The 13,814-nt window shown below is 45.2% G+C and overlaps 1 protein-coding gene across 3 annotated transcripts in view; it reads right to left on the reverse strand.

The window, feature by feature from the left end:
• Positions 1–427: 427 nt before the first annotated feature.
• LOC119965018 (polyadenylate-binding protein-interacting protein 2-like) overlaps positions 428–13,814 on the reverse strand; it is a 63,077-nt gene continuing 49,690 nt past the window's right edge. For 2 of the 3 annotated variants that reach the window (XM_038795221.1, XM_038795223.1), the window contains exon 4: positions 510–747. In XM_038795221.1, the coding sequence (XP_038651149.1) occupies positions 691–747 (57 nt within the window). In that variant the 3' untranslated portion in view covers positions 510–690. Of the gene's footprint in view, positions 748–13,814 lie in introns of all 3 variants that reach the window. The other variant, XM_038795222.1, reaches the window with a different exon arrangement.

The raw sequence follows: 13,814 nt of genomic DNA on the forward strand, positions 1-13,814 counted from the left end.
AGAGGGTATTAATGAAAAACATCAACAAGCTGAGATGTCAGCACTCTGTTTATCCATCAGCTGGCAAACTGTGCCAAGGTTTCAGTATCTAGAGAATACCAACCACTGGTCACTTACAGAATGTGCCCACACGAGATCACACTCCCTATCCCAACCTAACGGTATACACAGGTGCTCACAGTGTCTTCAAAGATTCTCTGGAACGATCTCCCTGAACAGCCCGAGCGGCCCGAAGGACACAAACGTCACCAAGATAGAGAATGTAACATGTTGTGAGAATAAATCCAGGCATTGGGCTGAGAAAAGAGTGGAGCAAGAGTCAACAAGCTCAGGTCTCCACTCTGCCACTGGCAAACATCCTTTCCCACTAGTTATTTGGCAGCTCACAGCAGGACAACGGCAGTTGGTTAGGCAGCATTAGGGTATGTTTCCTGATCAGTGCTGTCTGCTCTTCCCCCTCTGTGCCACTTTTCAGGTTCCTTTTCTTTCAGTCAACGACTAGAAGCAAGTTATTGAATAATAACAGTCTTGGTACATTTATTTAGCATGCAACACTAAGTGAAAACTTTGGCAATGCACGAGTGTAACACAGTGATAGAGAAGGGAGCTTCTACTAGTGTTTCCTCTAATACTGGCTTCACAGTGTGGAGATTGTGCTATATCCACCAACACAGGCCTCCAGAATCAGCTTCAGTACTTCATCCCAGGAACAAACTCCTTGGCGTTGGGATTCAAGTTGCTCTTACTCTGGGAAAAGAAAACAAGTCAATCTCTTTCATTCCGAGGAAATGTTGCAAAAACTAATCAGCAGTTTGTAATCGATACACACTGTCATAGTACATCACAGAAAATGGTTTGTCTTCAACCACTAAGAACATTCCCTGGTTGTAGGCGTGCCTAGAAAAGGCAACATTTGACAAAAAAAGGTAATTGAGCAGTTTTAAAGGAAGCTGGAAACGTCTTGTCCCTGGTGGACTGTTTACTTAAGGGGCACATTTTGGAAAAAATGTGTTTCAAAGCGGATCGACAGGTTTTGTTTTGGGGGGGGGGGGGGGGGGGGAAGGGGGATCAGTGGCTTGGGTAAAACAAAAAGCAAATGGAAGTTGCTCCACAGTCGCTCTGCGTTCTGAAATCTGACTGCAGAATTCCCACAATCCACCTGAAAGGTAATGCAGGAGTCTAATGCAGGAAGAACATGTTCTCTCAGCTGAGGTTACATTTTTTAAACATTCTCCAGCCTGGCCCATGTGAAGGTTTAGCTCCTGATTTAAATGCTGCAAGCATTCTCTCCAGCCAGGCCTATGCAAACCTCAGAGAAAAGCTGGGAAAAGCGCAGGATGATATTTCTCTCCTGAGAATCCTAAAAGATCCTGAAGACCAGGCCCTCCTCTCTCTGGGATGGGGTTTGGGAACAGTTAGATTAGTTATATTATTTCCATTACATGTCTATATCTTCTCTTATTATAAATTAAGTTTTTTAAAATCTTCTACTTACAAATCTGGTGCGTGTATGTTATTAGAGCAATGGAGGGTCAAAGGTCTCAGGAAAACACACAAATTACTGGTTAATTCACTTATGTTGGGACTCTGGGGCCTGTGAGTCTGGAATTGACCGAGCACTTGCCCAGGGTGTTGTAACACCGCCTACAAGTATCATAGAATCCCTACAGTGAAGAAGGAGGCCATTCGGCATACCAAGTCTGCACCAACCGTCTGAAATAGCACTCCATCCAAGCCCAATTCCCGCCCTATCCCTGTCACCTCTTCACCTAACCTATCCATCCCTGGACACTAAGGGCAATTTAGCATGTCCAATCCACCTAACCTACACATCTTTGGACTGTGGGAGGAAACCGGAGCACCCGGAGGAAGCACACGCAGACACGGGGAGAACGTGCAAACTCCACACAGTCACCCAAGACTGGAATTGAAACCGGATTCCTGACACCGTAAGGCAGCAGTACACACCACTGTGCCACCATGCCACGCGCACCAGGAGTACTGAATGAATTTTCTTGTCAAAAAACTTGCACCAATTGTACACCGGTGGCTTTGATCACTCAGTGTACTGGGAGGACAACCTACTGCAAAGCATTCAACATTGAAAACACTCATCCATTTTTAGATTAATCCTCGTTATTTTTTTACCCCTGTGTTTGGCTGTCTTGTCTGCATGGGAGAGGGTGAGACAGTGAAGGGGGGGGGGGGGGGTGTAGCAGGTTAGCTTGTCATTATTCCGTTGCAGTTACTGCGTATTTCATCTATATTTCTGTGACAAATAAACAGTAATTGCACGTTCTCCCCGTGTCTGTGTTGGCTTCCTCCGGGTGTTCCGGTTTCCTCCCACAGTCCAAAGATGTGTAGGTTAGGTGGGTTGGACATGCTAAATAAACAGGGCAGCACGGTAGCGTTGTGGATAGCATAACAGCTTCACAGCTCAAAGGTCCCAGGTTTGATTCCGGCTTGGGTCACTGTGTGGAGTCTGCACAACCTCCCCGTGTGCGCGTGGGTTTCCTCCGGGTGCTCCGGTTTCCTCCCACAGTCCAAAGATGTGCAGGTTAGGTGGATTGACCATGGTAAATTGCCCTTAATGTCACATTGGCGCACACATCCACCAATCTTAGTATCACGACCTTGGATAGGGTGCTCTTTCCAAGAGCCGGTGCAGACTCGATGGCCTCATTCTGCACTGTAAATTCTATGAAATTCTATAATTGTGTTTCAACTTACAAATTATTGGTTAATTCACTTGCGTTGGGATTCCGGGGCCTGTCGGGCTGGAATTGACTGCGCAAAAACCCAGGGTCCCGTAACAGGATGAAGATTGCTAATGGTGGCAAAAGTGAGACTGAGCAGTAAGGGACAGGTGGCTAAGAAGAGGATGGGTGGGGTAGTGTTTGAGTAGGTGATACACTGTGATACTAAGATTGGTGGAGTTGCAGATAGCGAGGTGTACTGTCAGAGAATACAGCAAAATATAGATAGATTGGAGAGTTGGGCAGAGAAATGGCAGATGGAGTTCAATCCAGGCAAATGCGATGTGATGCATTTTAGAAGATCTAATTCAAGAGCGGACTATATGGTCAATGGAAGGGTCTTGGGGAAAATTGATGTACAGAGAGATCTGGGAGTTCAGGTCTATTGTACCCTGAAGGTGGCAATGCAGGTTGATAGAGTGGTCAAGAAGGCATACAGCATGCTTGCCTTCCTTGGACGGGGTATTGAGTACAAGAGTCGGCAGGTCATGTTACAGTTGTATCGGACTTTGGTTAGGCCACATTTGGAATACTGCATGCAGTTCTGGTCGCCACATTACCAGAAGGATGTGGATGCTTTAGAGAGGGTGCAGAGGAGGTTCACCAGGATGTTGCCTGGTATGGAGGGTGCTAGCTATAAAGAAAGGTTGAGTAGATTAGGATTGTTTTCATTGGAAAGAGGGAGGTTGAGGGGAGACCTGATTGAGGTCTACAAAATTATGAGAGGTATGGACAGGGTGGATAGCAACAAGCTTTTTCCAAGAGTGGGGTGTCAATTACAAGGGGTCACGATTTCAAGATGAGGGGGGAAAAGTTTAAAGGAGATGTGCGTGGAAAGTTTTTTACGCAGGGGGTGGTGAGAACCTGGAATGTTTGCCAGCGGAGGTGGTAGAGGCGGGCACGATGGCATCATTTAAGAGGCATCTGGACAGATATATGAACGGGTGGGGAACAGAGAGAAGTAGATCCTTGGACAATAGGCAACAGGTTTAGATAAAGGATCTAGATCGGTGCAGGCTAGGAAGGCCGAATGGCCTGCTCCTGTGCTATAATTTTCTTTGTTCTAGGTAAAGAAGCTGAAAAACAACAGACAAAAAGAGAGGGGTGGTGGAGGGCGTTTAGGATGGCGGGGAAAGTTCATAGTCTAAAGTTATTGAACGCAATATTAAGTCTGGAAGGCTGCAACATGCCTAATTGTAAGACGATGTTCGGTTCCTCGAATTTGCGTTGGACCTCACTGGAACATTGAAGCACGCCAAGAATGGGCATTTGGGTATGAAAACAGGACGGTACGTTGAAATGGCAAGTGACATGAAGGTCTGGGTCCTGCCCGCGTACGGAGTGAAAGTGTTCTGCAAAGTGGTCATCCAGTCTGTGTTTAATCTCCTCAATGTCGAGACGACATTTGGAGCAACGAATACAGGAGTCCAAATTGGAGGAGGCGCAAGTGAAATGTTAGTTAACCTGAAAGGAATGTTTCTGCCCTTGGATAATGAGGAGGGAGGAGGTGAAGTTTCACCTTCTTCGATTGTATGGTGTAAGGATCCTCCTGTTAATCTCCGTCTGTTCCCTTTTTCTCCTTTTAACTTCCGTTATTCTTTTGGCTATTTCAATTTTTGTACATGGATAATTAATGTGCCTATGCCTTTAAGATGGACTCCACTTTTGATTCAAGTGGCTGGTAAACTGAGGATTGACCTATGACCTAAGCAAGGCAGGTTGCAAAGAGCTGTTTATATTTCAGAATGGTAGATTCATGGGAGATCAGTGCTGAACATCGTGATGGACTTGACTGACTTCCAATGGAGTGTTTTGAATTGCTGGGCCTCATCAATGGCCCCTGCCGATTGGCCGGGGTTTTCTCTGGAATGCTCCTTCCACTGTGTGACTGTTTTTTCTATTTTACTTTTGTTTTGGTCAGAAGTTGAAGTGCCACAGCCCTGCTCTCTCTCTCACCCAATAGATTATTTCTGAAGATCCAAAGTAAATACCCATCTCTCTCCACAGCCAGACTGAACTTCAAGGAAATCCAGTCCAAATGCCAGCTGCAGACAGGGTCAGTTGTTTAAAAACCCTTTTGAAATCTCCTGTGGGGAACTCTGTGCTTATCTCAGTCAGACAGTTGGTCATTCTCGAAACAAATGAGAATTAAACAGGGCTGAGGCAGATCCTTTGAATGAAGACCCAGGTTGGTAAAAGTTAAAGTTGCACTCCATAGGAAAACCTATTGTCCGTGAGACTATCTCGAACCATACACTGGTAGCTTCTATCACTCAGCATCCTGGGAGGAGAGCCTGCTGCACCGACCTCGACATCGGAAGCAAGGACAGTCATCTTTAATTAAATTTTAATTCGTATTATTTTACTCTTTCCACTCACTTTGTGTGTGTGTGTGTCTTGTGTGTGTTTGGGTAGAGGAAACAACAGTAAAGGGGGGAGTAGTGGATTAGCGGGCTGTTTTTCTGTTATAATTATTGCATTTTCCAACTTTGTTCCTGTTATAAATAAAGTTGTGTTCAACTTACAAACCTGATGGGGATAACTTATTGAGCAGTCAAGGGGGAAAGATTCTGCAAACGTCACACAAATTATTGGTAATTTACTTGTTTAGGGGCTCCGGGGCCTGAGGGGCAGAAATCGACCATGCACCAGCCCAGGGCGTTGTTACAATGGGAAGGTGCCGTGGGAAGGGGATGTAGGGCTGGGGTGATGGAGGAGAGGACCAGGGCATACTGGAGGTAACGGTCCTTGCGGAATGCTGATGGAGGAGTAAGGGGTTTGGTGGTTGTATTTCGACACCTTGGGCGAGTGCGCGGTCAATTCCAGCCCCACAGGCCTTGGAGTGCCAACACAAGTGAATTCACCAATAATTTGCATAAAGTTTCTGAGATCATTGACTCTTGACTGCTCCAATGATTTACAGTCACCAGATTTGTAAGTGAAACGTAAAAAAAGTTTATTTGTAACATCATAGAATATCGGCCAGCTAATCTCTTGCTTCCCCTCCTCCGCCTTTACCATTCCACTCTCTACCCAAACACACAAAGGCAGACACACACACACACACACAGAAAGGATAGGGAATGGAGTAAAACGATAGGGATTAAAATGGGAGTCATACAAGTGTTCTTGTTGCTGATATTGAGATTGTTGTAGCCGGCTATCTTCCCAGGACAAGGAGTGCTGAAACCACCAGTTGGTTTGGATCTTCTGGCATGCGCATTCAGGCAAGACTCTCAGGCTGTGGGATCCCCTCTGGGGAGTAACTTTAACTTGTATTTGTCATAATATCCACTCATGTATATCATGAGATGCAGACAGGCAGTGATTGACACACAGGATAACCAATGAACACACATGACACAGAACAACCAATCACCAGACAAGACACCACCACTATGAAGCCCACAGGGCATTAAGGCTCTCCCTCTCTCACAGGACATGGCTAGGGAGATAGTCGCAGTGCACAGGCCAATGAACATCATCACCATGTGATAGAGAGCTAGTCTGGTCAAGCCAGTAGGAGGTTATCAGTTAGGTTAATAGAGTGTCAACCCACAGCAGATTATGTACAGCAATCAACAGGTTCTGTAAAACAGTGTTGGACCATCTCCTGTGTCGGAAGCCTGTTTCTCTTTTAACTGCATCCAGTTGCAGTCGATGTTAGACCAACACAGATAACACATCAGTATTTACCTGGTCTTCACACAGAAGAGCTGTTTAATGCTAACTTGCTCCCACCTCCACTAGATTGACTATCAGCCTCACTGAGATGAGACTAGAGTTCTCCACATGAGAATTTTAAAAATGATTTTTAAATAACCCCCCCCCCCCCCCCCGCCCTCTGCCTGCAGCTGGTGTTGGACTGGATCCTCGAGAGAAAGGTCTTTATCCTGGACCTTCAGAAAGAATCCATCAGGAAAGAGAGAAATCAAGTCTCTGGCCTTCTAGTTGATTGATCAAAACAGTCAACAGCCAACAGTCTTACAAAGTGAGGAACATTCCGGAACGATTAGCACTAATAAGCACTGAGTGTAGTCAAGGCCCGGGAATTTAAAACAGCTCATTGGCTGCCAGTCAAGTTCATCAAAATGTGTAATTACTGGACCAAACCAAGCAGCACATCTCATCGAGGGGGTTTCCGGAGGTCAGACCAACTAACACATCTGCCGGGATATCCTGTTTTGTTTTAAACTTAAAAGTGCAGTCTATCTGAAAGGCATAAACCCCAGCAACTGTCCAGGCACAAAAGTTATAAAAGCCCCAAAATAACAGAAAATGAAGGGAATACACAGGGGGAACCTTACAGTGGCGTCATGCTGGAGTTAGCAGAACTGGCAGAGGTTGACCCTTTGAATGCAGAAGCTGGTGGGGTATGAAATGAGGATAAGGGAGACCCTATCCTGGTTCTTGGAGGGAGAGGAAGGCAGGAGGGCAGAGGAGCAGAGATGGGTTGAACCTGTTTGAGAGCCCTCTTGACCACAGTGGGTGGGAATCCGACAATGAGGAAAAAGGCAAACATGTCAGAAGCGCAGTTTTCGAAGGCGACATCATCAGAACAGATGTGGCGGAGGCGCAGGAACTGGGAAAATGGGATGGAGCCCTTACAAGTACTGGGGTGTGAGGAGCTGCAGTCGAGGTAGCTGTGGGAGTCATTTCCACAGATGTTATTTCTACGTTATCGTTTGAAACAGGAGGTGACCAGTTAGGTGCATCATTTGATGAGATTACATCTGACCCTATATAAACTCCAGTTACCCATCTTTGTTCCAGAGCACTCAATGCCATTACCTAATAAAAACATTCTCACCTTTTGAATGCTAACAGATATAGTGACAATTCAAACCACTGCAGTCTCAGTAGCCAACCTCTTTGTACATGTTGATAGGGAACTGTCTGATTGACAGATCTCCGTACCAGCCTCCCCGAACAGGTACCGGAATGTGGTGACTAGGGGCTTTTCACAGTAACTTCATTTGAAGCCTACTTGTGACAATAAGCGGCTTTCATTTCATTTTTTCATCCCCAGAAACTGTTGGTACAGGGCTTCTAATCTGTGATCAATGCAGGAAATTGTTATATGTTATATTTTGTTGTTGTAATACTACTAAAAGTCTTTGTGGGATACAGACAATGTCATTAATGGGAGGAGCCTGTGATTTTGACAGTTTGGCTATAGGATTCGAGTGTGATATGACAAGACGATTGTTAGGTTGTTCCTGAAAAGATCTCTCTCCCAAGGGCTGCACAGCGAACAGCAAGTAACCCTAATTTCTAACAGACAGGAAGCAGAGTGAGAATAAACGGATCCTTTTCAGAGTGGCAGGCAGTGACTAGTGAGGTACCCCATAAGGTTCAGTGATGGAACCCAACTGTTCACAATATACCTTAATGATTTCCAATGGAAGATGGAATTGCATGCAGTATCTCCAGATTTGCAGACGACACTAAGCTGTGTGGCAGTGTATGCTGTGAGGACAATGCAAAGAGGCTGCAGGCTGGCTGAGTGGGCAAATACTTGGCAAATGGAATATAATGTAGGTAAATGGAAGGTTATCCACTTTGGTGGCAACAACAGGAGGGCAGATTATCTGAATGGTGGCAGTTTAGGAAAAGAGGAAGTGCACCAAGACCTGGGTGTCATGGTGGAACAGTCGCTGAAGGTTGGCATACAGGTACAGCAGGAGGTGAGGAAAGCTAATGGCATAGTGGCCTTCAAAGCAAGAGTATTTGAAGGCAATAAAAATCTTTGGCGGGTAGGATCAAGGAAAACCCCAAGGCCTTTTACACATATGTGAGAAATGTGAGAATGACTAGAGCGAGGGTAGGTCCGATCAAGGACAGTAGCGGGAGATTGTGTATTGAGTCTGAAGAGATAGGAGAGGTCTTGAACAAGTATTTTTCTTCAAAGAGACATAGATAGAATGCAGAGCTGGGCTGAGAAGTGGCAGATGGAGTTTAACCCTGACAAGGTTGTCCATTTTGGAAGGACAAATATGAATGCGGAATACAGGGTTAATGGTAGGGTTCTTGGCAATGTGGAGGAGCAGAGAGATCCTGGGGGTCTATGTTCATAGATCTTTGAAAGTTGCCACTCAAGTGGATAGAGCTGTGAAGAAGGCCTATGGTGTGCTAGCGTTCATTAGCAGAGGGATTGAATTTAAGAGCCGTGAGGTGATGATGCAGCTGTACAAAACCTTGGTCAGGCCACATTTGGAGTACTGTGTGCAGTTCTGGTCGCCTCATTTTAGGAAGGGTGTGGAAGCTTTGGAAAAGGTGCAAAGGAAATTTACCAGGATGTTGCCTGGAATGGAAGTAGGTCATACGAGGAAAGGTTGAGGGTGCTAGGCCTTTTCTCATTAGAACGGAGAAGGATGAGGGGCGACTTGATAGAGGTTTATAAGATGATTAGGGTAATAGATAGAGTAGACAGTCAGAGACTTTTTCCCCGGGTAGAGCAAACCATTACAAGGGGACATAAATTTAAGGTAAATGGTGGAAGATATAGGGGGGATGTCAGAGGTAGGTTCTTTACCCAGAGAGTAGTGGGGGCATGGAATGCACTGCCTGTGGAAGTAGTTGAGTCGCAAACGTTAGGGACCTTCAAGTGGCTATTGGATAAGTACATGGATTAGGGTAGAATAATGGAGTGTAGGTTAACTTCTTAAGGGCAGCATGGTAGCATTGTGGATAGCACAATTGCTTCACAGCTCCAGGGTCCCAAGTTCGATTTCGACTTAGAACATAGAACAGTACAGCACAGAACAGGCCCTTCGGCCCTCGATGTTGTGCCGAACAATGATCACCCTACTTAAACCCACGTAACCCGTATACCCATAACCCAACAATCCCCCCATTAACCTTACACTACGGGCAATTTAGCATGGCCAATCCACCTAACCCGCACATCTTTGGACTGTGGGAGGAAACCGGAGCACCCGGAGGAAACCCATGCACACACGGGGAGGACGTGCAGACTCCATACAGACAGTGACCCAGCCGAGAATCGAACCTGGGACCCTGGAGCTGTGAAGCATTGATGATAACCACCATGCTACCGTGAGGCCCTGTCTGTGGGTCACTGTCTGTGTGGAGTCTGCACATCCTCCACGTGTATGCGTGGGTTTCCTCCGGGTACTCCAGTTTCCTCCCACAGTCCAAAGATGTGCAGGTTGGGTGGATTGGCCATGAAAAAGTGTCCAAAATTCTATGATTAACCTAGGACAAAAGTTCGGCGCAACATCGTGGGCCGAAGGGTCTGTTCTGTGCTGTATTTCTCTATCTATCTCTATCTATAGGAGTAGAGATGTCTTGCTGCACTTATACAGGGTCTCGGTAAGGCCACACCTTGAGCATTCTGTGCAGTTTTGGTCTCCTAGTTTGAGGAAGGACATTCTTCCTATTGAGGGTGTCCAGCGAAGGTTCACCAGACTAATTCCTGGGATGGCAGAACTGGCATATAAAGAAAGACGACTGGGCTTGAACTCACTGGAGTTCAAAAGAATGAGAGGGAATCTCATAGAAACATATAAAATCCTGATGGGACTGGACAGGCTAGATGCAGAAATAATGTTCCCAATATTAGGGACGTCCAGAATAAGGGGTCACAGCCTAAGAATAAGGGGTAAACCATTAAGGATTGGGATGAGGAAGAACCTATTTTCGAAGAGTGATGTGAATTTGTGGAATTCTCTACCACAGAAATCTGTTGGGGCCAGCTCGTTGGATATATTCAAGAGGGAGCTGGATGTGGCCCTTGAGGCTAAAGGGATCAAGGGGTATGGAGAGAAAATGGGAGTGGGATACTGAATTTGCATGATCATCCATGATCATATTGAATGATGGTGCAGGCTTGAAGGGCTGAATGGCCGACTCCTGCACCTATTTCTATGCTTATTTATGAGTGGAATTTGACTGTGTTGGTTGGTGTAGTGACTTAAAGTTTTTCCTTTTTCTTTAAGAACTGTTTAACTGTGAATTGTAAAGCTATTTATTTGATGTTAATGTGGTTAATTCTGTGTTTCAATTAAAGTTTTGTAATATAAGATACCTATTGGTCACAGTCACATTCCTAGGTGAAGTATCCTTTCCTCACAGTTTTCCAAATTGCAAATTGTTTGGAGTTCCTAGTCCGGTATCCTAACAAAGTTTAGGATCTGGTCCGATATTCTAAGAGTACAAAAGTGATTGTACATGATGTAGATGTAGGAATTTCTACTCCAATTAGGCAAAATCCATATAGACGCAATCCACTAAAGTTGGCACGGGTTCTGCTTAAGAATGATATAATTGAAGTGAGTTATAACGATTGGAGCTCACCTATTGTGTTGGTACCAAAACCAGATAGAACACAACTATTCTGTGGTCTACAGGAAAGTCAATGTCCTAATTTTCAATTGGAAGACTATTGAAAAGGTGGGACAAGTGAACTTTATTACCAAAACTGACTTACTAAAAAAAAAAGGATACCGACAAGTCCCTTAATCAGAAAGGGCGAAGGAAGTTTTGGCTTTTGTAAAGTCAAATGGTCTGCATCAGTTTAAAGTAATGCTGTTTGGACTGAAGAATGTGGCATCAACATTCCAAAGACTAACCAACAAGGTCATTTCTGGGCTTAAGAATCGTGCAATGTACATTGACGATCTGGTGGTGTTCAGTCAAATATGAAAGGAGCATTTGGAATATATAAAGGAATTGTTCGATCAATTACAGAGGCTGACTTGGTGGAAAACTTGACTAAAAGCGAGTTTGCAAAAGCCCAAGTCACATTCTTAGGCCATACTGATGGACATGGTCAGGTGGCCCTATGAAATGTGAAAATGAAAGCTATTGGGGACTTCCCAATACCATCAATGAGAAGAGAAATTCTGAGATTTCTGGGCATAAATGGTTTCTACACAAAACTTGTGCCAAATTTTAGCTGACTGAACTTTTAAAAAAGAACCAGAAATTTCATTGAACGTCAGAATGTCGGGAGGCATTTGATAACCTGAAAACTGTGCTAACCACCGCACCAGTTTTGGCAAATTATGACAAGTGATTTAAGGAGGCCATTGATGCGAGTGATATGGGATCTGGTGGTGGCCTATTTATTATCAGAAAGATGACGAAGGAATAGAAAGACCTGTTGGCTATTTTTTCTGAAAACTAATGTTCATCAAATTCAAACACGGAGAAGAAGATAATGAGTGTAGCATTGGCATTGCAACATTTTGATATTTAAACAATTCATCAGAGGTTGAGACAGACCATAAGCCATTGAAGCTTCAGGAGCAGTTTAAAGATTGAAATGCAAGGCTGTTTACATGGTGTTTATTGCTACAACCATTTAACTTGAAAATAATACCTCCAGCCAGAAGAGAAAAATGTGATTGCAGATGCCTTATCACGACTTTGTGTTGCAAGAAGAAAGGAACATTCAAAATTGGGAAAGGAAGACTGAAATGGACTCTACTGATGTTCAAATTTCCTGCATGAATATTACGATACATGTATCATAGAGTGTAATGGCAATGCTTTGTGATGAGTACATTTTAAAGTTGAAAAGGCTTTGGAAAATGAAGCCACCTTTTCATACTACTGGTTCAGGGGGGTAAGATGTGATGAATGTAGAAATTTTTAGATTCTATATTTGTTCATAGAATTTACAATGCAGAAGGAGGCTATTCGGCCCATCGAGTCTGCACCGGCCCTTGGAAAGAGCACCCTAGTCAAGCCCACGCCTCCACCCTATCCCCCGTAACTCAGTAACCCCACTTAACGTTTTTGGACACTAAGGGCAATTTATCATGGCCAATCCACCTAATCCGCACATCTTTGGACTGTGGGAGGAAACCGGAGTACCAGGAGGAAACCCACGCAAATTGCACACAGTCACCCAAGGCCGGAAATGAATCTGGGTCCCTGGCGCTGTGAGGCAAAAGTGCTAACCACTGTGCTGCCCTTTGTTGCAGTAATGTTATTTGAAAGAAACTGCATTTAAGATGGATTTAGCCAGAATGTGTACTAAAGCTGTTTAAGGGGTCATAAAAGTGAGGGAACCCTTGATTTTGCAGGGGGAGTGCTCTGCTGGTTGATTTGAGAAGCATTTACCTGTTTACAGATATGTGGCAAATTAAATATTGCTTTGGTTGATGGTCCCTGGGACGTACATAATTTATGAGAGATATGATATTTACTCCAGGCTAAACAGGTCAAAGGGCATCTTGTGAGAGGACGGAGAAGAATGCCTTATGCTTTGGCTACAGCTGATTATGGGAGGAGCCAGGTGTGTTTGCAGTTTCAGTTTGCCATAGGATTTTAGTCTGCCAAGAAGTCTCTTTCAGTTTGCTCCTGAAAAAGTCTCTCCAAGGGTTCTGCACAGAGAATAGCAAGTAAACCCAATTGTTCACTGGGATTTGATTGATTCTGTTTTGCTCAATTGGAATATATAGTGGCAGGTGGAATAAGTTTTTCCTTTTACTTAAGAACTGTTGTAACTGTTGCTAATGTGGTTAATTACGTGCTTAAATTAAAGTTTGTTTCAACATAAAAGTTACCTATTGGTCAGTGTTATCACTCCTGTGGTGCAGTTACAAATTGCAAATAGTGGGGTTCTCATCCGGGATCACAACATCCTGCATCATCACCCCCTGCACCCCCACCATCCCTACCCCCTGAACCCACCCACCCCGCAACCGTACCCACTGCATCACCACCCACCCACCCTGCAGCCACACCCCCGCAGGGGTTTGCACCCGCGCACCCTGCATCTGCCTTCGCGTCCGCACACACTGCGTCTGCCCTCGCAACCACACACCGTGTCCGCCTTAGAGCGCGTATGCCCTGCATGCGTCTCCCCTCATTCAACACGCCCCCCCCGCCCTCCCACCCAACCCTGCCCTCTCAATCAAAACGCCCCCCCACCCTCTCATTCAACATGTCCCCCCGCCCTCTCACTCAACACGCCCCTGCCCTCTCACTCAACACGCCCCTGCCCTCTCACTCAACACGCCCCCGCCCTCTCACTCAACACGCCCCGCCCTCTCACTCAACACGCCCCCGCCCTCTCACTCAACA

This window comes from Scyliorhinus canicula, chromosome 4, assembly GCF_902713615.1.
Source record: "Scyliorhinus canicula chromosome 4, sScyCan1.1, whole genome shotgun sequence".
Classification (NCBI taxonomy): Eukaryota; Metazoa; Chordata; class Chondrichthyes; order Carcharhiniformes; family Scyliorhinidae; genus Scyliorhinus; species Scyliorhinus canicula.